General features: G+C 42.4%; 1 protein-coding gene across 5 annotated transcripts in view; it reads right to left on the reverse strand.

Annotated features, from left to right (window-relative positions):
- USP12 (ubiquitin specific peptidase 12) overlaps window positions 1–24754 on the reverse strand; it is a 99341-nt gene that overhangs the window by 15211 nt on the left and 59376 nt on the right. For all 5 annotated transcript variants that reach the window (XM_074958814.1, XM_074958795.1, XM_074958784.1 and 2 more), the window contains 3 exons: window positions 20314–20543; window positions 547–623; window positions 172–255 (listed from right to left, as the gene is read on the reverse strand). In XM_074958814.1, coding sequence (XP_074814915.1) covers window positions 172–255; window positions 547–623; window positions 20314–20526 — 374 coding nt within the window. In that variant the 5' untranslated portion in view covers window positions 20527–20543. The remainder of the gene's footprint in view (window positions 1–171; window positions 256–546; window positions 624–20313; window positions 20544–24754) is intronic.

Below are 24754 nucleotides of genomic sequence, written 5' to 3' on the forward strand. Positions count from 1 at the left end.
TGGTGCAGAAACAAGTCATGCGGGGGTGACTGGGAGCAAGGGGTGAGCTTCTCAGGGTGCAACTATCTCTATCCCATAATGTCATCAGTATGCCATCATTTTCGCACCTTTTGAAAAAAATCATTAACAAGTTCCAAAAATGGAAATACATATTTTCTAAGTACACTATACCTTTTATGTGCTTCCTGTTTACTGCGACATTCTTCACAGTAATATTTGTATTCACTGCACAGAGTTTCTGTATTGCTGAAACCCCTGAATATAACAGAAAGGAAAATGCAAGATGTAGAAGAAACTACTCCTTGATTTTGAAATATGTACTGATTTTTAAACAAAACAAAAATCACACCGTTTTACATCATACGTTTACATGTCTCATTTTAAATAAACAGGGACAATAAGCATGTAAAATAAACATTTGGACTATCAAATTAACCTGAGCTATTTTGCTTTACTTCCTCCATTTTCATCTTCATCAATTTATTATTAGTTAACATAGTGACAGATGAAAGACTAAAATGTATAAGCATTTGTTTGTGCATGTACCTTAAGCAGTGAGTAATTGATGTATTTTGCTCTACATCAACAGAAAGGTCTAAAAAATCTTCATCTTTGCTGCTTATCTGCAGGAAAAAAAAGACTGATCGTTAAAATAAATCTGCAATAAATTATAACCAAAATTGATTGTAGTGATTAACCTCACCATTACTGACAATTTCCACTGCTAGATACTAGATCTTATCCTTGAACGAGAAGAAAAGAGGATGCATTCACCTCAATCTTCCTAATTTAAGTACCTACATACTTAAGTCCTTTTGAAATCTAAGGTGTGGTAGACTTTTCCCTTCCTGATTTAGGATCAGGACAGAAGCTTGGAAAGTGGTACCGTGGTTAGGTGAAAGGGAGACAGGGATTTTGGCAAAAACTAAGGTAAGTGTTGAAGATCATCTTGTCACTAGGGAATAGCAAATACGGAGGACTAAAGGGAAGTACAGGAATTCTAATTTTCTTGGCCAACCTGATTGCTATCCAGAACTAATGTCAGAAGGCAGAACCACAAATCTACCAAATGGAAAATCTTGAAGGGAAGTTTGCACAACCCTAAGGGGACTAAGTACAGTTGCCATAGAACCAGTGAGGGGCTATCTGAAAGGCAGAGAAGATTCCACTGTACACCACCGCTGCAAGACTGCTGAAGATTCTGAAGTGCAGAGCCTTTTATGTATAGGGGCCTTCAGTGGAAAATCTTCTGTAGAAAATCTAAGATGGGGGGATTCTGATTCTTCTCTTTCTAAAAAAAGGCTTATCCTGTATCATGTGGAAAGTGCCACCTTCACCTCATTGTACCTCTTTCATTCTCTCTTTTTTGTGGGTGCAGCATGGTAAATAAGGAAGTATTATTTACTCCTTCTCATAACACAGGAACTAGGGAAATTAATTGGCAGCAGGTTTAAAACAAACAAAAGGAAGTATTTCTTCACACAACACACAGTCAATCTGTGTAACTCTTTGCCAGAGGATATTGCGAAGGCCAAGACTATCACAGGGTTCGAAAAAGAACTAGATAAATTCATGGAGGATAGGTCCATCAATGGCTATTAGCCAGAATTGGCAGGGATGGTGACCCTATCCTCTGTCTGCCAGAAGCTGGGAATGAGCGATAGGGAATGGCTCACTTGATGATTACCTGTTCTGTTCATTCCCTCTGAAGCACCAGGCATTGGCCACTGTCGGAAGACAGGATACTGGGCTAGATGAACCTTTGGTCTGACCCAGTATGGCCGTTCTTACGGTCAGGGCACCTGGAGATGCTTTACCACTTCAGGAGTGCCCTTTTGTGGACCAATGCAAGAGATTTAATACACTTGGGTTTTAGGCATTACTGGGCCCAAGATGGTTTCAGCATGAGGGCAAAGGGATTTATACCCCTTGGGAAAGCATCAGCAGGTCTAGGCAACACCTTCCCTTGGCCAGTCTGGGGAAATTAGGATTAAAGGAGTCACAGGATGACTAGTGCTCTTTAAGACAATCAACTGCCTATCATGCTGACCAATACTGTCTCACTGTTTTCTTGTACTCCCAGATCTGTGTGTCTGTATTCATCTGTTGTCTCTTGTCTTATACTTAGACTCTAATCTCTTTGGGGCAAAAACAGTTTTTTTTGTTCTGTGTTTGTACAACACCTAGCACAATGCGGTGCTGCTCCATGACTAGGGCTCTTAAGTGCTACAGTAATACAAAATAATATTATTATTAATATGACCAGGAAGGGAGGAAATGTATGAGCCAAGGAAAATTCCTTGGAACAGTAAAGCATTCCTTTAGCTAGTGTTTCTATGTCCAGATACATTTAAAAAAAGGAGAGAGTTTGTCATGGAAATATATTGCCAACAGGTCAACAATGGAGATACACCATTTCTTAAGGATTTGCTGGAATATCTCTGCCTTTATTGACCACTCCCCTGGAAGAAACTTTATCAGATCAGCAAGTTCACTGTGCATTTAAGGTGACCCAGATTAAATACGGCCCTACTGAAAGCAGAACTGCAAAAGAGGCAGACTCCCTAAGCAGAGTAGGTTTTTTCATGTCATACTGCTGATTCAAGAATGCAACTATTGCTGTGTGTGCGCCTCACTTTATGAGGGTGTATTTTCCTTGAATTAACCTTCTGAACACCAAGAAATGCTAACCCAATTACATTAGGTGTTTTTGTGCTGTGCTGAGAAGGCATCCTTGTGTGCTCCCTATCCCAAGAAGCTCACGTCCAATGCTACGTGTATTCTGGCTGGGACAAGAGGAGGGATAGTATCAGGCTGCCTCATCTCCTGCAGAATCAAGAAACCTTGAAGTATGTGGAGATGTAGATGAGAACCCTAACCCACACTGAAGCACATGTGAATAATAGTGAAGCGACAAAGGAGTGTGAAGGGAATTATCTAATAGATGTATTCCTCCTTCAAACCCATTGGATCGGCCAAGGCATACTGGCCTAGATGTCCATGACTCTGAGGTGGTACACCTTCCATAAGGATAGGTTACTCACCATGTAGTAACTTCAGTTCAAGATGTGCTGTCCCTTTGTGTAGTGCACTTCTGGGTTGCACATGTGCTCCATACACCCAGGACTGGAGATTTTTCCTTAGCACTGTCTGCCTGATCCATATGCATGTGCCACCACTCTCCTTGCACTCTGCATTTAGGGGATAAAGGAGGCTGCCAGACCACCAGCAACTTAGTTCCTTCACTACCGTCAGTCCCTGGTAGGGGGAAACCAGGCAGTGGGGAATGAGGGCAGGCAGTACACTAGACCATGGGTCTCAAACACGTATGCAGCCCACGGAGTTATTTCCTGCCGCCCGCCATAGCTCCTCTCACCCCCTGCACCTCCGAGTGCACCACATCCCCGCTCCTCTGCCTACCTCCCAGCGCTTCATGCTGCCAAACAGTTGTTTGGCAGCTCTTGGGGCTTTCCGGGAGGGAGGAGCAGGGATGAGGCATGCTCAGGAGAGAAGGTGGAGAAGAGGCGGGGCTGGGGTGGGGATTTGGGGAAGGGGCTGGAATTGGGGCAGGGAGGGGAGTGGAGTTGGGGTGGGGACTCTGGGGAAGGGGTTGGAAGAGGCTGGGCTGGGGTGGGGCGGGGCGAGGCCGGACGCAGAGCTGGGGGCTTTTGTATCTTTGTATGAAAAGGTGTCAGTGATGTGGCTCTTGGGCCAATGTCCTCATGTGGCCCTTATGGTGATTTGAGTTTGAGATCCCTAGTCTACGACATTTGAAGTAATTTCATCCTTTGCAGGTAAAAGGTAAGAGCCCTACACACATCCAGTAAGTGCCATGCCACCTCTTCCCTGCTAGAAAGAGGTTTACTATTAAAAATGGTAGCTGGATACTTTAGTTCATGTGAAAATCTGACACCACCTTAGGAATGAATTTCAGATGTAGTCTTATGGATACCTTGGCCTAGTGGAGAACTGTATCAGGAAGGGGTGGAAGTAGAAGAGGGAAGGAGGTATAAGCCATGAGCACTCCCTAGCTCTTAGACTCTGACATGATAGTGACCAAAAATGCTACCTTCATGGAGATATGTAGTAGAGAGCAGGATTCCTGGGGCTTGAACAGTGACTTAGTAAGGGCTGATAAAACAAGGTTCAAGTCCCAGGCTGGTACACGTTTTGCCACCGGAGGGAAGTCTAGAATTACACCTTTCAGGAAGTGGGCAGTGACTGGGTGGGAAAATACAGAGTAAGTGTACATCTATGCTGCACACTCTTCACGGCGGCATGTAGAATACATACACTATACCTCCCTAGCATGGGTATAAATAGCAATGTAGATGGTACTGCACTACTTTGGCATACAAAGACAGCCCTGAACCCTTAAGATACGCACCCTTTTCAGCCTTTTACATGCTGAAACAGTGGCTCCCATGTTTACACTGCTATTTTTAGCAGTATAGTTTCCTGCTGCCTCCTCATTGATAGAGCTTTTCCCCATCACAGAGAGCTGCCAAAGCTCGTCCCCACCGCAGGGAAACACTCGGGAAGCAAGGAGGCAGTGGGGACACTGCTGGAGACTTTCCCTGCTACCTCTCCCTTGCTAGAGAGTCTTTCACTGACGCACGTAGCTATACACTACAGTGTGGATGCAGCCTGCTTTTACTTGTGCATGTAGCTACACATATACAGCACGCTGTCACCAGTATAGCCTACGTGTCTACTAGCGGATGACAAGCACAGATGGCCACCAGGTGTATCGTGAGAGACCCAAATGACAGCCCTGAAGATTTTTAAGTAGAAGAGGTAGTTCAGTACTCATGGATTCTTTGCTCAAAAGGAGGAAATTCCTTGTCTATTAAAACAACAAAATGCAAATCTTCTCCATTTTGATTTGTAACATTTCCCAGTATAGTCCCTTTCTACTGCTGCTCAGAATAGCCTGTACATCAGCTAAACAGGCCTTTTCTAACACTGACATCCAACCAAATACCATCCCCTCAGGTGAAGCATGGCTGATTTGGGTTGGTAAGTCCGTCCTTTGCCCTGGGTTAATACCCAGGGGGACGGCAGTGAGGAGGTCAGGAGGACAGTTGCAAAAGAATAGGGTACCAGAAATGATGGCCCCAACCTGATGCTATGAGGGTGACTTGCACCTTGTGCATTCTGATTTTCTTCAACACCTAAAATAATAAGGTAATTTGGAGGGGAACGCGTATTTCAGGGCTCCTGACCATTACATGAGAAAAACATCTCTCAGATCACCTGGCACTTGTTTACATGGGACATGAAGAGATCTGTGGATGCAAGATCCCACACCCATAACACCTCCCACAAAGTTGGGTCATGATGGTCCCATTCAAGTTCTGTGGAGAAATGTCTGCTTATAGAATCTACCAAAATGTTTTGGATTCCTGGCAGGTGGACAGCAGTCAGGGTAATATACATGGGAATGCTATAGTTCCAAGGGCAATGGATCCACACAAAACTGAGGAGTGTGCTCCTCCTTGCTTGTTGATGCAATAGGCTGCCATCACATCCAATAACACCCAGATTAACTGGCCACAGATATGAGGGAGAATTGTTCGTAGGCTAGTCCAGCTGCTCTTAGCTCCAACACATTGATGTGAAGCACAGATTCCTGAGAAGACCATACAACTCAACCAACCTGTCCCTCCAAGCGTGTTCCCCAACCTAAAAGGTGTGCATCTGTGGTTATAGTCTTTGCTGAAAGTGGGGAGTTGAACGGCACTACCACACATACTTTTCCTCTGTCCTCCCACCAACTACGGGAGGTTAAGACCCTTTTGGGAATCAGGACTAACAAGTCGAGACTGTGTTTGCCCAGAGTGTAAACAGTCCACAACCAGGCTTGCAGACATCAGAGATAAAGTTTTGCAAACAGGATAAGTACTTGTGTCCGTATGACCCAATAGCGCCACGCAGGACCATGTGGATGCCCCGGGACTTGTCTAGCTTCACTGAACTAGTCAGATGATGGAGAGGAAGTGGTCGTGTAGTACGTATGCCCTGGTTGTAACAGCATCCAGCCTTGCTCTGATAAATTCTATCAATTGTGAGGTTTACAGGGTAGACATCTCCAGGTTAATTTTAAAACCCAACCTATCAGATAACGTAGAAGCTTGGTGGTTGCTTCTTGTGTTTCCTGGCAAGACTGTCCCTTTAGGAGCCAAATCATTTAAGTAAGGATAAACTGTCACTCCTTCATTGATGAAAGTGAGCCGCTACTACTGACAGCACTTTGATCAACACTTTCAGCACTGTCAAGAGTACAAAGATGAGAACCCTGTACCACTTTTGGCTGGCCACAAATCTCAGGAATTCCCTGGGTGCCCAATGAATGTCCATGTGAAAATAGGCATCTTTGAAAATGAGGGCTGTAAAGAGATGGGATAATTGATGGCAGGGTCACCACTCTGAACTTTTGGTGGTGTATTAATTTGTTCAATTCCCTGAGAATGGGTTTCCATCCTCCTGCCTTTTGGGGGATAAGGAAGTACCCCAAGTAAAACCCCTTTCTCCTTGCTGTCGAAGGCACTAGTTCCAGTGCCCTCAGTTCAAAAAGCAACTCTACCTCTTACAGAAGCCTCCTCTCATGAAAAGTGTCCCAGAAAACAGATGGAGGTTGGGGAAGGAAGCAGACTGCTGGTGTATCCTACGGAGATATCCTCTACTACCCAGCTTTCCATTGTGAATTCTGTCCAGGCAGATAGGTAATGGGAAAGTTAGCCTTCAAAGGGAGGGGTAAAACCAGAGGGGATGTGTAGATATGGAGGGACAGTTGGTGTGTGCTTTTGAAGGTCCTGCCAAAACACCAATTTCCAATGGCTATAGCTGTGAAGTAAAGGACAAGTGTCCCTGTGGTAGATGGTAAAATCATACTTGGCCATCAATGCTTGGCAGTTTGACACACAAAACTGCAGGGAAACCAAGGATGCGCCTTTTTCCGAAAGAGGTCAAGACTCTCTACTTCTTTCTTATGTGGCGTAGTCCTGGTTTGTCTCTGTCTGTTATGCTTGGTGGCCAATGACACTACCAACAAGTTGGGAGGAGGGAGAAAGAATAGGTACTCTGACCCTTTCACAGGTACAAAATGCCTGTTTTCAGCCCATAGGTATACTAGTGGGATCACGGTAAGCATCTCCCAAAGTGTGCTGCTAGTTTAGAGGGTCTTAATAGGGAGCACAACTCAGACTCATGCTATGCAAGATATCCAGCAGTTTGTGTGGTGCTTTCTGGACCTCTTCCATGGGGATTTGTAGCGACTGTCACCCTCTTAAGTAAGTCCTGGAAGGTCTTTGTGTAATCAGGATGTGGTGGTGAAGCTGGAATCACCGCCTTGTCTGGGGAAGAGGAGGGTAAGGTCACTAGTATAGAATCCTTCCGCTCCTGGTACTCTTCTCTTCTTCCTTATGCTGCTATAATTGCATGTCTTCAGGAGGCTGACGAAGCTCTTCCTTTTCTCTCAGAACCCTGGATCTCCTTTATCCTCTTGTTAGACAAGAGACCTTACTGGGCAGTAGTTTCACAGATCTTCCAGGCCCCAATACTACCATTGTGGGATCTCATACCTCCTTGGTGCAGGGCCTTGGTACAGTACAAGGTACCAGAAGGCATAGTGGGGTACTCTTTCATATAAGAGTAGTGAGATACCTTGGAGACACCCGATGTTCTGTCTGGGCTCAGTCCTCTCAAAGGACCCCTCAAGGCACAGTCCAGAGTGGGTGTCTGTCATAGTTCTCTTGTGACTCTGAAGTTGTGAAGCTCAGATCCAGTGTGAGCACCCTGTTGTTAATAGTACCGTGTTTCAACAACTACTTTTACATGAGGATGGAGAGGAATACCATAGGGATACTGATACCAGCTGCCATTCTGGCATCACATGTTGGGGTCTGGAATGGAGTGGAACATGTATTCCGAGAACACTGGAGTCGAGAAGTGAGCCAAAATCAATGGAGTAGTTTCCATACCTCAAGCTAAAAGCAGATTTTTTTCAGTTAAACAATGAAAGGTTGTTTTAAGAGAAAGGATGGTCTTGTGGTTAAGGTAGTGGACTGAGTCTTTTGATACTTGGCTTCAGTTCTTGGCTCTGCCACTGAATTGCTGTGTGACTTGGGGCAAGTCACTTGATTTCTCTGTGCCTCACTTCCCCATCTGCAAAATACTTCTGTTCTCGAGCACCGTGGTGTTTGTTTGAACTGTTAGTTCTTTCGGGAGGGGCAGTCACTTATGTGTGTACAGTGTCTAGCACAGTAGCGCAAAAACTTGTACCTTCCACCAACAGAAATTGGTCCAATAAAAGATATTACCTCACCTCTCTTGTCTCTCTCAAAGTTCTATCATGCCAATGAGAAATTAACAGCTCAGCAAAGTCTAAAAATATTGTTTTCAGTTTTGTTCCCAAAATGCTGCCCAAATCAGACAAATTTAAAACAGATCTGCCCATCCCAATAACCAAAAGACAAACTCTTGAATACTACATTAAAATAAATAAATTTTGCTTTTGGCAAAGCTATCTTTTTACCAGAAAGAAAACATGGGGGAAAAAATTAGTTCTAATACCCAGAAGTGAATTCAACATCTCTTATTACCCACATTATATAGTATATAACTGCTGAAAATCATGTGGTACATCTCAGTTAATTGAGCTGGAAGATGTACTTGTGGATCAATAACTTCCTTTAAAAGAAAGAAGGCAAAACACCCTAAAAAGTCAGGGATATGACTAGGATTATGCTACAACCCAGGGATCCCCCTCTGCTGCCCAAAAAGGCATTGTATGTTAGCATTATTCTCCAGCTATAATTAAGTTTTATCCAGAGCCCTAAAAACGTGAGTCTCCCACCACACATTTTTTACCTCTACGCATTCCCTTCTACTTGCATAGTCCCCTATATATCTATGCATGGTACTTATTTGAGTGCCTAACAATCTAAGAAGAAAGTACTCACCTTGTGCAAGTAATGATGACTCTTTGAGATGTGTCCCCATGGGTGCTCCACTGTGGGTGAGCTTGCATCCCTGCACTGCTGATCATAGAACTTTGACAGTAGTGTCCGTTAAGCCCACACATGCACTGTTTGTCCTTGTGCCCCGCCACGAGGCTAGCCACTGTAGGCAGGCTAATCCCCCTCAGTTCCTTCTCTACCAAAGTCATTGACAAGAACTCTGAGGTGGAGGGGAGGAGGGTAAGTTGTGGAGCACCTATAGGGGGACACATCTCAAAGAACCATTGTTACTGCACAAGGTGAGTAACTTCTTCGAATAGCGTCCCTAAGGGTGCTCCACTGTAGGCCACTCATGAGCAGTATCCCTGCTGGAGGGCTGGGGCTTTGGAGTTGGGTCAGTTACAGATCTCACAACTGTGGAGCTGAAAATATCATTGGATGGGGAGTCCCCAGTGATTGCAAAATGTTCTGTGAAGGCATGGACTGACGCCCAAGTCACCGGTCTACAGATCACTGAGATAAGGACATTGTTGAAGAAGGCAACAGAAGAGGAGATTGATCTTGTGGAGCATGTACCAAACAGTTTGGAGGTGTCATATTGTGAACTTGGTAACATTGTTTAATGCAGTTTGAGACCCACTTGGAGAGTCTCTGGGCTGATATTGCTGAGCCCTTTGAACTTTCCACAATGGAGAGGAAAAACATAGGGATTTCTTAAAAAGTAGACGGTAGAAGGCTAGGCTCTCCTGACATCTCGAGTTTGTAATATACCCTCTCTGTTGTCTTGGTGAGGCTTGGGTAGAAGACTGGAAAGTGAATCAATTAGTTCATGTGAAACCGGGAGATTACCTTAGGAATGAAGTTTTGATGTAGTCCGAGAGTAACCTTGTTCTGAAAGAATACCGTGTAGGGAGGATGTGTCATTAGGGCCACTATTTCCCCTATTCTCGAAGCGGAGATGATTGCTATCAGGAAGGCTGTTTTCACTGATAGGTATGTACAGTAACTCCTCGCTTAAAGTTGTAGTTATGTTCCTGAAAAATGCAACTTTAAGCGAAACGATGTTAAGCGAATCCAATTTCCCCATAAGAATCAATGTAAATGGGGGGTTAGGTTCCAGGGAAACATATTTTTTTATATATATATATATATATATATATATATATATATATATTACACACACACACAGAGTATAAGTTTTAAATAAACAATTTAATACTGGAACACAGCGATGATGATTGTGAAGCTTGGTTGAGGTGGTGAAGTCAGAGGGTGGGATGCCTTACTGCTAAATGATGAACTAGCACTTGGCTGAGCCCTCAAGGGTTAACTCATTTTTGTTCATGTAGCCTCACACTCTACAAGGCAGCACAAATGGAGGGAGGGGAGACAACATAGCAGACAGAGACACACACCCTGTGTGTGAGAGAAAGATGTGCATTGCTCCTTTCAGTACGCTGACCCCACTCTAAGTACATTGCCTTTTTAAGTTAATCAGCAAGCTGAGATGGCAGCTGCTGCCAGGAAGCGCCCTCTGTCCTGAGCCCTGTCATGTGTCCCCTCTGCTCTATGGAAGATGGGGTAAGCGGGACACCCTGACTTTAGCCTCCCTCTTCCGCCCACCCCCTGCACAGCAAAAAGGAGGCTCTGGCGAGCAGCTCCAAGGCAGAGCGCAGGAGCAGCACATAGCAGCGGGGGGAGGGACAGCTGAACTGCCGGCAGTTGATAGCCTGCTGGGCAGCTGCCGCACGGGGAACTTAGTGGAACGGGGAGCTGTTAGGGGGGCTGCCGGTCCACCCTGGTTACAAGACCCCACCAGCTAGCTGCAATGGGCTGCTCTTCCTATAAGCAGTGGACAAAGCAGGCGACTGCCAAACGACGTTATAAGGGAGACCTCCACAACTTTAAACGAGCATGTTCCCTAATTGATCAGCAACGTAACAACGAAACAACATTAACCAGGATGACTTTAAGTGAGGAGTTACTGTAAGTGAACAGCTGGCCATGGGTCTGAAGGGAGACCTGGTCAGTCCTTTCAGTACCAGGTTTAGGTCCCATGAAGGGGTGGGGAGTCAGGGCTCTGAGGAGGCAATCGTCCAGAGAGGGGTAAATCATGATCCCTTGGGAGACTTAAGTGGACAGCCACTACTGAGAGAACCTTGGAGAATATTCTCGGGGCAGATGATAGTCTGAAGGGGAGTAACGTGTATTGGTAGTGGTCTTGTCCCATGAGCACCCACGGGGAAAAAGTGGTGGGTGCTGAACACCCACCGGCAACTTCTTATCAGCTCCCCTCTTCCACCGCAGCGCCTCCCGTCCACTGCGATCAGCTGTATCACGGCATGTGGGAGGCTTTGGGGGAGGAGTGAGGGTGCAGCATGCTCAAGGAAGGGGGCGGAACAGGGAGGGAACGGGCATTTGGGAGAAGGGGTGGAGTGGGGGCTGGATCTGGGGCAGAGCCAGGGATCGAGCACCCCACAGCACATTGCAACATTGGTGCCTGCGTCTTGTCCTAGGATGAATCTGATAAATCATCTATGAGAGGGTAGGATTGAGATATGAAAGTAGGAATCCTGAATGTCAAGAGTCGAAAAAAGTCTCCCTGTTTCAGTGCTGGAATGATCATTGCTAGAGAGTGACCATCATGAATTTGAGCTTTGACAAACTTGTTGAGAGCTCTGAGGTCTAGTACGGGTCTCCAACCACCCTTCCTGATGGGTATTAGGAAATAGTGAGAGTAGAACCCTTTGCCTCGTAGATGGTGAAGTACTGGTTCTATGGCTCCTAACTTGAGGAGATGATCTACCTCTTGTCGTAGTAAACTCTTGTGAGAAGGATCCCTAAAGAGGCATGGGGAAGGCTGTTGTGGAGGGGTCAGGGAGGTAAAATGAATAGAGTACCCATTGCAAATGATCTCTAAGACCCATTGATCCAAATGTTATGCATTCCCAGGTGCTGCAGAACATTGCTAGCCAGTGGCCAAATGTCTAGTGGCCAAAGTGGTCACCTGTAGCAGTTGGGGGGAGTGGTCTATCGAAGCCTCAACCAACACCTCAAAATTGGTGCTTGAAATTGACAGCTGGAATGAGGAAGACTGTGGGCCAGATGGTTTACACCTTGAGAACTTATTTTTCCTTTCTCTGTGGCTCGTAGTAGCACTGAGCTGGATATTGGGAGGTGTGGTTTGAGCTGAGGCTGCGAACTAAATTTCCTCTTTTGTCCTGGCGTGTAGATGTCCAACAAACAAAGAGTTGCCCTAGAATCCTTCAGGGTGTGAAGAGAGGCAACCATCAAAAGGGAAGATCTTCAACGGTCGACTGTACCTCCTTCGGAAAAGCTGACAGATGTAACCATGATGGACATCACATAACCGCCACTGTGGAGATGGACCTTGTGCTATGTCAGGGGCAGACTGTAGTGTTGTCTTGGCCACTAACTGTCTCTCTTGGATAATGACTTTAAATTGGTCACAGTGAGACTCAGGCAACTGTTAAATAAAATTGTTGTTCTGAATAGTTTACATAGTCGTAATTTGCCATCAGGGCTTGGTAACTGGCAATTCAAAACAGAAGCATGGCCGAGGAGTATGCTTTCCTCCCAAAAAGGGACTGGAAGCGTTTGGACCTATCGTAGGGAATAGACCTCATCTGGTGTTGGTGGCCACGGGAATTAACTGCATCCACCATGGTGGAGATGCGTGGAGGGTGGGAGAAGAGGAATTCAGTCTCTCTCACTAGGACATAATATTTTTTGTCCACCTACTTGCAGGTAGGTGTCACTGATACTGGGGTTTGCCAAATGGTTTTTGTGGGGTCCAGAACAGTCTCACTAATCAATTTTTGAGGATGAATGGAATAGGTCAGAATCGATGATGGGTGTCCTTGACTTCTTCTAGTGGTATTTGGAGAGTATCTGTCACTCTCTTTGCTAGGTCCTGGAAGAGGTGAAAATCATCAGCCAGAGATGGTGGGGGAGGCATGACAGCCTCATCCGGGGAGGAGAAGGATATGGTCCTTGTCAGGGTTCCTTCCCCACTCTGAACTCTGGGGTACAGATGTGGGGACCTGCATGAAAGACCCCCTAAGCTTATTTTTACCAGCTTAGGTTAAAAACTTTCCCAAGGCAGAAATTCCGCCTTGTCCTTGAACAGTATCCTGCCACCACCAAGTGATTTAGACAAAGAACCAGGAAAAGGACCACTTGGAGTCCTATTCCTCCAAAATATTCCCCAAAGCCCTACACCTCCTTTCCCGGGGAAGGCTTGAGAATAATCACCTGTACCAATTGGTGAGGATAACACAGACCCAAACCCTTGGATCTTAAGAACAATGAAAAATCAATCAGGTTCTTAAAAGAAGAATTTTATTTAAAGAAAAGGTAAAAGAATCACCTCTGTAAAATCAGGATGGTAAATACTTTACAAGGTAAACAGATTCAAAACACAGAGGATTCCCCTCTAGGCAAAACATTAAAGTTACAAAAAAACGGGATAAACCTCCCTCTAGCAAAGGGAAAATTCACAAGTGGAAAACAAAAGGTAATCTAACGCGCCTTGCCTTATTTACTTACTCTTTTTGTAATATCAGAGACTTGTACAGGATGGTTTGTAGGAGAAGGAGTTTTTTGACCTGATGCTTCTCTGCTTTCCCCAGAGAACACACCAACAAAATCTTTGCTCCCTCCCCACCCCCGCCGATTTGAAAGTATCTTCTTTCCCCACTGGTCCTTTTGGTCAAGTGCCAACCAGGTTATTTGAGCTTCTTAACCCCTTACAGGTAAGGAGGAATTCTAGGCTACCCTTAGCTGTATGGTTATGACAGTCCTCAAGGTCACCTCTTCCTCAACACCGCCCTATGGTTCCTTCCTGATTCCTTCTGGAAGTTATGAAGCTCTGGACGCCGCAGTGGAAGGGGTGCATCTCAAGGATTCTTGGGTGGGGCTTAAAGCCTGAGAAGCATGGCGGTGATAAGCAGTCCAAGGGTCTCAGTATGGCTGTAGTGATTGTGGTGGTGCCCATGGTTAGCCATACCATGATGGTGGTGGTGGGGCCAGCTGAGGGTATGCTCAGTGGCCTGGTTGATATCGGGCACCATACGGAGCTTGAGATGAGTACTGTGATACCGCCTCCTCTGGTTTGCTATCCAAGCCTGCACTAGAGAGTGGGGGAGCGTGATAGGGCAGCGAGGAAAACTCCCATGCCAAATGAAGACTCGGTATGGAAATCCCGGTACCAAGAAGAGGAGACTCTGCAATGTCTGATACACGGAGGTCCCTTGAGTGCCGGAATGCTGGCAGTACTGACCAACTCGGTGCCACTGTCAGTACCAGGGAGGACGGAGATCTTGCTCGCACCGATCGTTCTGGTGTGGGATGGGGTGTCGATGATGGTACCGATGGAGAACTGCACACCAGCAGTGCCTTCTTAGTGGAGTGCTTACTCCTGTCCTTGTCCCTCAGTGCTGTTGACTTGGTGCCTGAGCCCATTGAAACCATAGGCTTGCCAACAGTACCTACTGCCGTTGAAATCTGTGAGCAGTGGGTACCGGGTTGGGATTGTCTTGGTGCTGATGGTACCAAGGATACTGAGCATGTCAGAGATTGTTTGCAGCTATCTCAGGGCTCACTGTGGGGACTTCCTGCTCTCTTTTTTGATGATTTATGAGAGGGGTCAGCGCCTGGTTTCTTCAATCCACAGTCTTTAGATGTTGAAGATTGTGGGGAAGACTCATGTCTGCCAGGTGACTTGTTGCATGGGTCCAGAGAGGGCTGGAGGGCCACCTCCATTAAAATGATCGTCTGTCTCAGCTCCCTATCCTTGCGAGACCTGGGCCTGAGTTGCTGGTACAGACCACACTTTTGTTGAATGTGACCTTCCCCCAAGGCAGCATATGCTCTGAGAGTGTTTGGAAAGAGGCTATCCCTGTTGCATACAAGAAAGGCACTTCTTGAACCGGTGAACTGGGCATACCCTGTTAGGGGAAGGGTCCCCAAAGAAAAAAGGTGGGAATTTTTTTTTTTTCAGGCAGAAAAGATAAGATAAAAAGGAAAGAACTACAACTACATACTAGGAGACCAACTAACTACAGAAATGCAGAACAAAAGGAATGGTCGTAATGCACTGTGAATAGCTCAGTCTCCAGCCAGGGACAATTGAGAAGGAACTGAAGGCAGTTAGCCTGTGTGCTGGCTAGCCTCTTGGCAGGGCACGAGGACAGACAGCACATGGGTGGGCCTACCGGCACTGCTACCAAAGCTCTTCAGCAGGGAGCACGGTACCTACAATGGAACACCCATAGGGACACTACTCAAAGAAGAATATTTTTATCCTCACAATACCCTTGTGACATAAGAAAATACTTTTATCCCTATTTTAGAGATGGGAAATTGAGGAATGGAAACACTAAGTGACTTGCCCAATGTCATACAGAAAGTCTGTGATGCAGCAGGGATTTGAATTTCGTCCTCCCCAATCCCAGCCTAGCACACTAATAACTGGACCATACTTCTTCTCATTCTGCCCTCATCACCCTAGTGTCCAAGTACTTTAAAAACATTAATGAATTTATTCTTATAATACTCCTTCTGAGGAAGGAAAGTATTATCCCCATTTTACAGAAGTGGAACCAAGGCACAGAAGAGATAAAGGACTTGCCAAAAGTCACACTGGGAATTTGTGGAAGATCCAGGAATTGAAACCTAAACTCTGGAACATTAGCCTAATGTCTTAATCACAAGACCATTCTTCTTCCTTTTCCTGAAATTTCCCCCACATCTTTTAACTATTTCAAGTATTAATCAGAAAACTTTAAACTATCTTCACTCAACCATATTCACTGAATTGAGACTATTTGCGGGTTTGCCATCACCCTTCCCTTATATCTTATGGGAAATTCTGTATGATCCAAGAATCAATTAATATTACTCTTATTTTCAAAGAGCAGCAAATTTGTAACATGAGCACATACTACCAACATCCCCACCTTCCAAGCCAAAATCCTGATAAAATCTCTATTGAAGGAAATATACAGATAATGGTTTTGTTACAGCGTAGCTGGTCCCAGAAAACTAATCTTTGCTTAAGAGCAGCCATTCTACTTCCTCACAATCACCTTCCATTTGTACTACACAAAAGCCAATAAACAACTCAACATCTTCCTGAATATAGACACTCTGGCCCACGACCAAAGTGTGTGTCTAGGACAGCGGTTTCAAATTGTGGGTTGGGACTAGTAGACACTCAGCTTAATGAAGTCAGGCACATAACAACAGGTACCAAGTAGGGATGTCAATTAATTGCAGTTAACTCACGCAATTAACTCACAAAAAATTAATCGCAACTAATCGCAGTTTTAATTGCACTGTTAAATAGAATACCAATTGAAATTAATTAAATATTTTGGATGTTTTTCTACATTTTCATATAGATTGTAGTCTGTGTCGTAACTGAAATCAAAGCGTATATTATTTTTATTATACATATTTTCACTATAAAAATGATAAACCTCATACAAGTACTGTAGTGCAATCTCTTTGTTGTGAAAGTGCAATTTACAAATGTAGATTTTTTTTTTTTGTTACATAACTGCTCTCAAAAACAAAACCATGTAAAACTTCAGAGCCTACAAGACCACTCAGTCCTACTTCCTGTGCAGCCAAATCACTAAGACAAACGAGTTTGTTTACATTTATAGGAGATAATGCTGTCCTCTGTCTTATTTACAATGTCACCATAAAGTGAGAACAGGCAATTTGCACGGCACTTTTGTTGCTGGCATTGCAACGTCTTTACATCTCAGATATGCTAAATATTCACATGCCCCTTCATGCTTCTGCCACCATTCCAGAGGACATGCTTCCATGCTGATGACGCTCGTTAAAAAAATAATGCATTAATTAAATTTGTGACTGAACTCCTCAGGGGAGAATTGTATGACTTTTGCTCTATTTTACCCACGTTCTGCCATATATTTCATGTTATAGCAGCCTCAGATGATGACCCAGCATGTTATTCATTTTAAGAACACTTTCACTGCAGATTTGACAAAACGCAAAGAAGGTACCAATGTGAGATTTCTAAAGATAGCTACAGCATTTGACCCAAGATTTAAGAATCTGAAGAGCCTTCCAAAATCTGAGAGGGATGAGGTGTGGAGCATGCTTTCAAAAGTCTTAAAAGAACAACACTCCGATGTGGAAACTACAGAATCCGAACCACCAAAGAAGAAAATTAACCTTTTGCTGGTGGCATCTGACGCAGATAATGAAAATGAACATGCATCAGTTCTCACTGGTTTGCATTGTTATCGAGCAGAATCCGTCATCAGCAAGGACACGTGTCTTCTGGAATGGTGGCTGAAGCATGAAGGGACATATGAATCTTTAGCGCATCTAGCACATAAATATCTTGCGACGCCGGCTACAACAGTGCCATGAGAATGCCTGTTCTCACTTTCAGGTGACATTATAAACAAGAAGCGGGCAACATTATCTCCTGCAAATGTAAACAAACTTGTTTGAGCTATTGGCTAAACCAGAAGTAGGACTGAGTGGACTTGCAGGTTCTAAAATTTTACATTGTTTTATTTTTGAATGCATTATTTTGTACATAATTCTACATTTGTAAGTTCAACTTTCATGATTAAGAGATTACACTACAATACTTGTATTAGGTGAATTGAAAAATACTATTTCTTTTGTTTTTTTTTACAGGGCAAATACTTGTAATAAAAAATAATTATTAAGTGAGCACTGTACACTTTGTATTCTGTGTTGTAATTAAAATCAATATATTTGAAAATGTAGAAAACATCCAAAAATATTTAAATAAATGGTAGTCTATTATTACTTAATTGCGCGATTAATTTTTTTAATTGCTTGACAGCCCTAGTACCAAGAGAATGATCAACTTGGCCTGGCTGCTGGTCCTGTGCAACATCGTCACCTTGCAGAATCTGCTCCTTAAGGAGCAAAACAGGCCACATCTATCCCCGCTTACAGATTAGTTTAATCCACTGAGCCATCATCTCAGCTCAGTTTCCCTAAGGAACCTTGATATCACCTCCAAGTGGGACTGTAGCTGGCAAGAGCAAGCTTCCAACATTGACAGTGCCTATCTTGTGACAGATCCAACAGTCCAGCCCCTAGTTTTGACATTCCATGCCATTTTTGGGTAAAGCTCAAACACTTATAGAATGATCAGATGTGCTGACCATGACTATAAGTGGTCTGACCTTAAGAGCCTCTCCATGCCAACTGGCAGAGACCCACTATTTTGTAACTCCTATCAGACCTGACAAACTCACTCCACCTAACATATTGCTATCATTTATCTGTAAAGAGTACTGTGTGAAGTATCAAATGAAAGCTGAAAACTGGTGACACATCTGTCATTAATATCATTGCATGATGTATGTACACATGGCGTGTAAAGAGTTGTACGTGTGCCAGAAATATGTTCCTAAAATGTGTTTTGAGGGCAGAGTTGATAAACAAATTTCTCCTAGACAAAGGAATGTTGATTTACCTATTTACATGTGTGTCTAATGTAAATTGAGCATGGTGATGCCAGAGACATTGGGCAGTTCCTTTACATCAGAGGTTAACGTCCGTTATCAGGAGGATAAGTCGTCAGCACACCAGAAGATACATCACAGGTCATCCTGACTCTTGAGACAATGAACTTTGGGAAATGTAAGGAGAAGCAAAAGGGCATTTTGTTTTCATCACTGGGGGAGGAGAGGAGGAAAGAAGTCAGCGTTCTTTACATTCCATGAACGGTGGATCCCCAACTACATAGGGTTGGTGATGTTAAAACTGGCTGTAGGTGAGAAAACTGCCTTGGACAAGGATTGTAAGCTGTTAAGTTTTAGTCACTAGAAAGCGTGATTATATTATTGTTTTATTTGTAACCATTTTCTGTTATCTCTGCTTAGAATCACTTTAATCTGTTTTTTACGAATAAAACTTACTCCTGTTTTACTATAAATTCATCTCAGTGCTGTTAAGTGAGGTGTGGATCCTCAGCTAAGCCAACAGGCTGGTATATATTCCGTCTCTTTAGAAACACGGGCATCCAGTGGCTGGATGCTGCACAGAGATGCTTCTGGACAGTCAGGGAACTAAAGTACATCAAGGGTTAACCTGCAGAGAAAAGTTAGGACTGATAGAGTGAGAAGGAGTTTGTTTGGCTGGCTAACAGACTGCGGTTGCAGAGAGCACCAAAAATGTGTACACAGAGTGTAGTACCAAAAATGTATCTTTTGCTAAAGCAGAAGGGTGACAGTGAGTTACAGTTCCGGATGCCCTAAAAAAAGTGTCAAAATGGGGCCTTTGTAACTCCCCCACGTTGTTGCTGTGGCCAGTTAGAAGATGTAGGCCACATATTAGTAGGCTGCATGCATCAGCAAGGGCTGCCCGGTTCCATCATGGTCTGGCATAATGCCCTCCCATCAGCTATTGAATGGTTAAGACATTTAAACTAATGCACCTGACTTGATCATCTATCCAGATGCAATGTTTAAGTTATATATTTTACAGTCATCATCCTAATATCTTATTTTAAGTAGGGACTTATTTTAGACTTGAGCTGATCCTCTAGACCAGAGCTGGAATAGTATCCTGTGGAGAAACAGCACTTGATAGTATCCTGTGGAGAAACATCTCTCTATATTCAAGACTTGGCTATCTAAATAAATGAGGAAAAATGGGCCAATTTTGACAACGAAAGGCACAATGGAATTCTGCCATACTGATTTTAGCACTGTTAAGCAAATTTGGCAAATTAAAAACTGATCAAGCTCACCTGGGAAGATATACTTAATTATAGAACATAAATGTGCATGTTGAATTATAGCAATGTTTTAAATCTAAATCTGAAGCAGGTTAGCTGTAATAGTTTACTATTAGAAGAAAAGGATTAACAACGAAAACAAAAAAGGTGGATTTACATATAACTATCTATAGTCAGGCCCTTCCAAACTTTTAATCCTTGTTTTTAAAACATTATCTAAATTCTCTAGCTGATTATGGAGGGCACAATTCAAAAATCCAAATGCAGATTTTTCATGCAACAGTTTGCTCAGTACTCTCACTGACCAATACCTCATTCAGTGATCACTCATTTAAAAAAAAATTTCATCACTCACTAATATTTAGTAGAACATACAGATAGTCACATTTAAAGCTTACAAAAATAAACCAATTAGTCTAATACACTTACCATCTGCATGAATCTTGAAACTAACAGAGTAAAAAAAATTAAAATAATTTGAACTGCATATTTAAATTACAAAGAAAAATGGATTCCTGAAAGTATTAAATAAGAATTTCTTCTATAAAACAAATACAGACTTACAGTTTCACAAGTAAGACATCTGGTTTCATTAGTTAATGTTCCCTGAAAGATCTCATGAACCCAGGTTGGGTCTGGTGTGCTGTTATTGTTTTCGTTGTCAATACTGCCATTAGGTAGACGGCCATTTTGTTTTTCCTGTTTTCTCTCTTCTTGTAAAATATCAGCAATTGTGTTTAAAAGATAGTTTAAGAACTCATGCGCATCCTGCTGCATGTAGTTGTCAAAGAGCTCTAAAACATGAAGATAAAATAAAATAACTAATTAAAATTTAGAATAAAAAGTCCAATGAATGTAAAACTTTCAAAATATAAGTCAAAAATATGGCATTAGCAGAACTTATTTCATAGACATATGCAATCAATTTTAACCTTAAAAAAAAAAAAACAGTGAAAGCAATCAAATTAAAAAATTTTGGCAGAACAAGGTACTGTATATATATTTGGATAAATAATACAGATAAGAAGGGATTCTAAGATGAATTTTATGATGTAAACATGTATGGGAAAGAGAAAAGTGTACTTATGGAAAAGGCATTAAGTTCAATACAATGCCTTGAAATATAGGAAAATATTGATTAGGATGCTTTCTCAAAATTTCCACCCCCCACCCATATGTACTTGTTACAAACACAAATAAAGTAAAATTACATTAAATGATGGCAGAGCACAATCTAAAGAAGAGGACACCATATAACAGTAGCTCTCAAACTTTTTTACTGTTGACCCTTTTCACATAGCAAGTCTCTGAGTGCGATCCCCCCTTATAAATTAAAAACCATTTTTATACAGTAACTCCTCACTTAACGTTGTAGTTATGTTCCTGAAAAATGCAACTTTAAGTGAAACGACGTTAAACAAATCCAATTTTCCCATAAGATTTAATGTAAATGCAGGGGGTTAGGTTCCAAGGAAATTTTGGGGGGGCAGACAAAAGGCATTATATATATATTGTACAGTACTGTGCTGTACTGTGGTTGGGAAGTGCCCCTGGCTTACCCTACACAGGCACTGCGCTTCCTCGCTCCTCCCCCTCCCTCCCAGAAAGTCCTAAGCACTGCCAAACAGCTGTCTGGCGGTGGGGGAAGAGCTGGGAGGGAGCGGGAGGAGGCGGAGAAAAGGAACTTGCTCAATGCTCCCTTGTAAAGTTGCTGCTCTTCCACAAAATCTTACATGCAGTGTACAGAGCAGGCAGCCAAACGAAGTTATAAGGGAGCATTGCACAACTTTAAACGAGCACATTTCCTAATTGAGCAGCGACGTAACTTTGAAACAACATTAAGCGGGAGGACATTAAGTCAGGAGTTACTGTACATTTAACACCATTATAAATGCTGGAGGCAAAGCAGGGTTTGGGATGGAGGTTGACAGCTCGCGACCCCCCCATGTAATAACCTCAGGACCCCCTGAGGGGTCCCGACCCTCAGTTTGAGAACCCCTGCCAAATAATATAGTTCAATGCCACCATTTACATTCAAACATGTCCTAAGACGTTAGGCAAAAGTCGACATTGGTCTATGTCAAGAATCATGCATGACTGTAAGTACTTCTATAACATTACCCATAAAACCTATATTCCACAAACTTTACGTCTGGGGATGAGAAAGTGCAGTGGTATATAAGAACAGTCTTTTTATCCCATGTGCTTCGAAACTACTTACAGCGTGAACAGGCTCAAAAGAAAACCTTAAACAACAGGCTTATGCATAGGTTGGTTCAGTCAAAGCAGACACACAGCTTTGAACAGAGAAACCTTTCCTGATTCTACCTTCATCAGAGGAAGAATATGACCACTATGGCCTCAAAGGCCAAGTCTACAAAAGTGCAAGGTTTTTGTTTTTAATTACTATCACAAGTGCGACTCCATAAATGCTAGCAATAATGAAAACACAATAATAAACAAGGCCCCTACAGATGTCAGTATTTTTAATGAATATCATTTAACTATTAAAAGCCATTTTAAAAATGGTGGTAGCCGCAGGTCCCTTGTCTACATATGGCTAAAAGGACTTAGCCCAAGACTCAAAGTGGACAGGAGCAGTGACAGCCAATCACCAAATCTGTTCTCCCTTTTTGAGCAGTAGTTGACTCAAAGGAATTGCACATTCACCTTAATTATCAAATCAAAAATATTCTATGCCTGCATAACTAATCATGCAATTCCTCCAATGGGGCTCTATATATTGGTTACATAGCAGAAATTGTGTTTCTACCTAAAAAATTACAAGTTGCAACTTGTTCTTAGTCCAAGAATATAGAGCAAATGTTAGCCCATAAGTGAAGGAATGGTACCATAAATAGAAAGACGAACAAAAATGTGTCATCAGTTTAATATGGTGCTACTACAATCAAGCCTACATCTTAGGAGAGTATATTTGGAGATACATGGAAATTTGGCTAGCCTATTTTAGGGAGTCTGAAAAGAAAAAAAACAACAACAACATTTGGAATAGGGAAAAATTGCTAGTTTGATTCTAGATCACTAAGAGGGTCTAAAGTAAAAAGTGTCACAGATCATCAACAAACCAAGCAGCTTCCAGGACAAGACACAACTATACTTTTGAGAGTTGAAAATAAACTAGATCCCAGATCAAACCAGCCAAAATGTCTCTATTTAATTGAATATTTTAATGAGGTGGCATAACAAGTATTTCAAGTCCCCTGAAGGTAAAAGGCTTGTCTCAGAGGTTCTTAGCAGTATTGCATCCAGATTCCACTGTAGTGCATGTCCAATCAACAGTCTGATATTAAGCACAGTGGATCTAATCCCACAGATGACCTTGCCATTATTTAATTCAAGGATTAGGAGTGATTGGAACAAAAGGAAATAGAACACTTCCACTTGGTTAATGAGAAACTGCAAACTTGAAGCATGTCAGGTTTTAAACTTCTCATTACCATATACTGTACAATATGTATTTTAATGCAATAGAGTCTAGAAATGATATAGAGGTAAGAGATTCTGAGCACAGAAAGAGTCTTGATATGAGAGCTGTGAGGATATAAAACTCCTCATGAGCGATTGGTCTTACTTAATGAGAGTAGAATCCAGACTGGGTTTTTCTTTGTGTGTATCCTCTTTCATGTACTGTATATCAATACAAACATAAATCTACTATTCCTAGGAGACATATTTTTATAAAGAATTCTCCATTGTAGCTATCAAGAAAGTTATTGATGGATGTACTTTTTAAAAAAGTTAATTCATCAGAGTAGTTAATACTTCAGTGTACATAATCAGCCACCTGGCAATTCAGCAATTGTCTCCTGTAAGTCTATACCAGGGATGGCCAAACTTACTGAACCGCTGAGCTGCATACAACAATCTTCAGAAGTTCGAGAACCGGGGCGTGCCTGTCGGGGCTTCAGCAGGCGCTGGGCTGAAGCCCCGAGCCCCAGCAGGCACCTCCCATGGAATATAGAGTCTTTTTTACTTCTAAATCCCCATTTGAATAAATCCCAAAGTCAGCAGTGATTAAAGTTGATGTGATAAAGTTGATGAGTGAGATGATGGTGTTTTGTGATATGTACACTTAAAATACCATTATAGTTATCACCTTTGATGGCAGTCTCAGCAGAATTGCCAAGAGCTAAATGGCATGGAGATTGAACTATTCTCTCACCTCTAAAAACAGTCACCCTTCTTCAGATTTAAGACTCATTGGTGTGAGAAAGCTTGCACAACACTACTACCTATGCTATAAACTGCTCTATTGATAAACAGATCATCTTCCAGGTCTGAAAAATCTAGCATCTTATTCATGAGCAGTAAATTCACTCAAGGCTAGAAATAAATTGTTATGCTATCCTAGAGTAGTTTGTCTTTATTATGCATCTTCATAATATTTGAATACGTGAAAAACATTTGGAAATATGACCCAGGATGGATTATACAGGTATGAAAATTTCTACTATATGAAAGTGTTGCCATATTTAACTTGTGTAAACCAAGCACGGAAGTTTTTAATTTATTTAATTAATTTAAATAAAATGTACAATTTACCAGCATTATTTTATATTTCCTCCAAATCAAGTAGCAGATCTATTAAAGGATTTAATTATATTTTACTACACAGAATTATTTCATGAACCATCCTAATCAACAAGCATTACAAATGCCAAATAGGAAGTGTTAAATATCTGAAATTAGGCGTGTCCATGGCATTAGGATAATTACTGGAAGTGTTACTAATTTTTAGTATATTAATCCTAAATAGAAATGTTAAGTCCGAAGTGTTATATAAACATGAACTGAACTAAATTTAAGCTATAATTTTCCAGTCAAAGCCTTAACATGGAAAGACAGACCTTCAGGGCTCATTTCACACTTTTAATTATTTCATTTAATTAGTAATATTCTTACTAATAAGCACTAACATCTGGAACAACAGAAAGTTTCAGATTTGATTTTAACATATGAACTAAGACAAAAGAATGGCCATTCT

Source organism: Natator depressus, chromosome 1 (assembly GCF_965152275.1).
Source record: "Natator depressus isolate rNatDep1 chromosome 1, rNatDep2.hap1, whole genome shotgun sequence".
NCBI classification, from domain to species: Eukaryota; Metazoa; Chordata; order Testudines; family Cheloniidae; genus Natator; species Natator depressus.